Consider the following 760-nt stretch of genomic DNA (forward strand, 5'->3'; position numbering starts at 1 on the left):
ATTTACCTGACATTGGCAGCCGAATGAAAAATAATGGTAACATTTTCAATGCGTTTGAGGTCTTCACTGCTGATGCTTAAACCTAGCTCCCGGCAATCACCAGCAATAGCGTGGATTTTTTTAAAACTTTCCGGTTGCTCATCTCGTGCTCTCTGAAATATTGAATTATCTAAAAGTTCTTGAAGTCTCTCATCGGCGGTTTTATCCTTTTTTGAACGCAACAATATAAACATTTTCTTAAAGTTAGGAAACGAACGTAACAGTTTCTCTATCAGAGCTTTTCCTATAAACCCGGAGCCACCGGTTATAAATATTTCCTGATCTTTATAGAAATCCGTAATAGACATTTTTTTTAAATCGTCATTATTGACCGTAAAATCTTTTATGTTTTTCATTATATTTCTTATGTATTGGTTTCAAGAAAAACTTGATGTATATGTTTATAGTTCGAGAATTCGCTACTTACTAAAGTTTTGTCCCTAAAAATTTTTCGTTTATATGTGTGCATTTACATTGTATGCTTATATACATACATGGATAGATAAATATACATATATATATATATATATATATATACATATATATATATATATAGTTGAAGTCAAAGTCAATGACCAAAGCATATCCAATGTATTCATTTTATATCCCAAATTAATTCCGTAACAACATTATTACGCAATGATATGTTCTATTACGCCATCACCTAATAAATCGAACCTCTAACGTAATATAAAACATTATTCTGTACATCTTAAAGAAA

The 760-nt window shown here is 30.1% G+C and overlaps 1 protein-coding gene across 1 annotated transcript; it reads right to left on the reverse strand.

The window, feature by feature from the left end:
• Positions 1 to 2: 2 nt before the first annotated feature.
• On the reverse strand, positions 3 to 457 carry LOC119639225 (putative fatty acyl-CoA reductase CG5065). The gene has a single exon (XM_038036544.1). It carries the CDS (start codon positions 393 to 395, stop codon positions 3 to 5), a length of 393 nt encoding a protein of 130 aa, XP_037892472.1. The 5' UTR covers positions 396 to 457.
• Positions 458 to 760: the final 303 nt, after the last annotated feature.

The sequence above is a fragment of the Glossina fuscipes genome, unplaced genomic scaffold, assembly GCF_014805625.2.
Source record: "Glossina fuscipes isolate IAEA_lab_2018 unplaced genomic scaffold, Yale_Gfus_2 0, whole genome shotgun sequence".
NCBI classification, from domain to species: Eukaryota; Metazoa; Arthropoda; class Insecta; order Diptera; family Glossinidae; genus Glossina; species Glossina fuscipes.

What these genes read in the sequence shown, in the direction of transcription:
- LOC119639225 (XM_038036544.1), bottom strand. Translation starts at nt 395, where the DNA reads ATGAAAAACATAAAAGATTTTACGGTCAATAATGACGATTTAAAAAAA.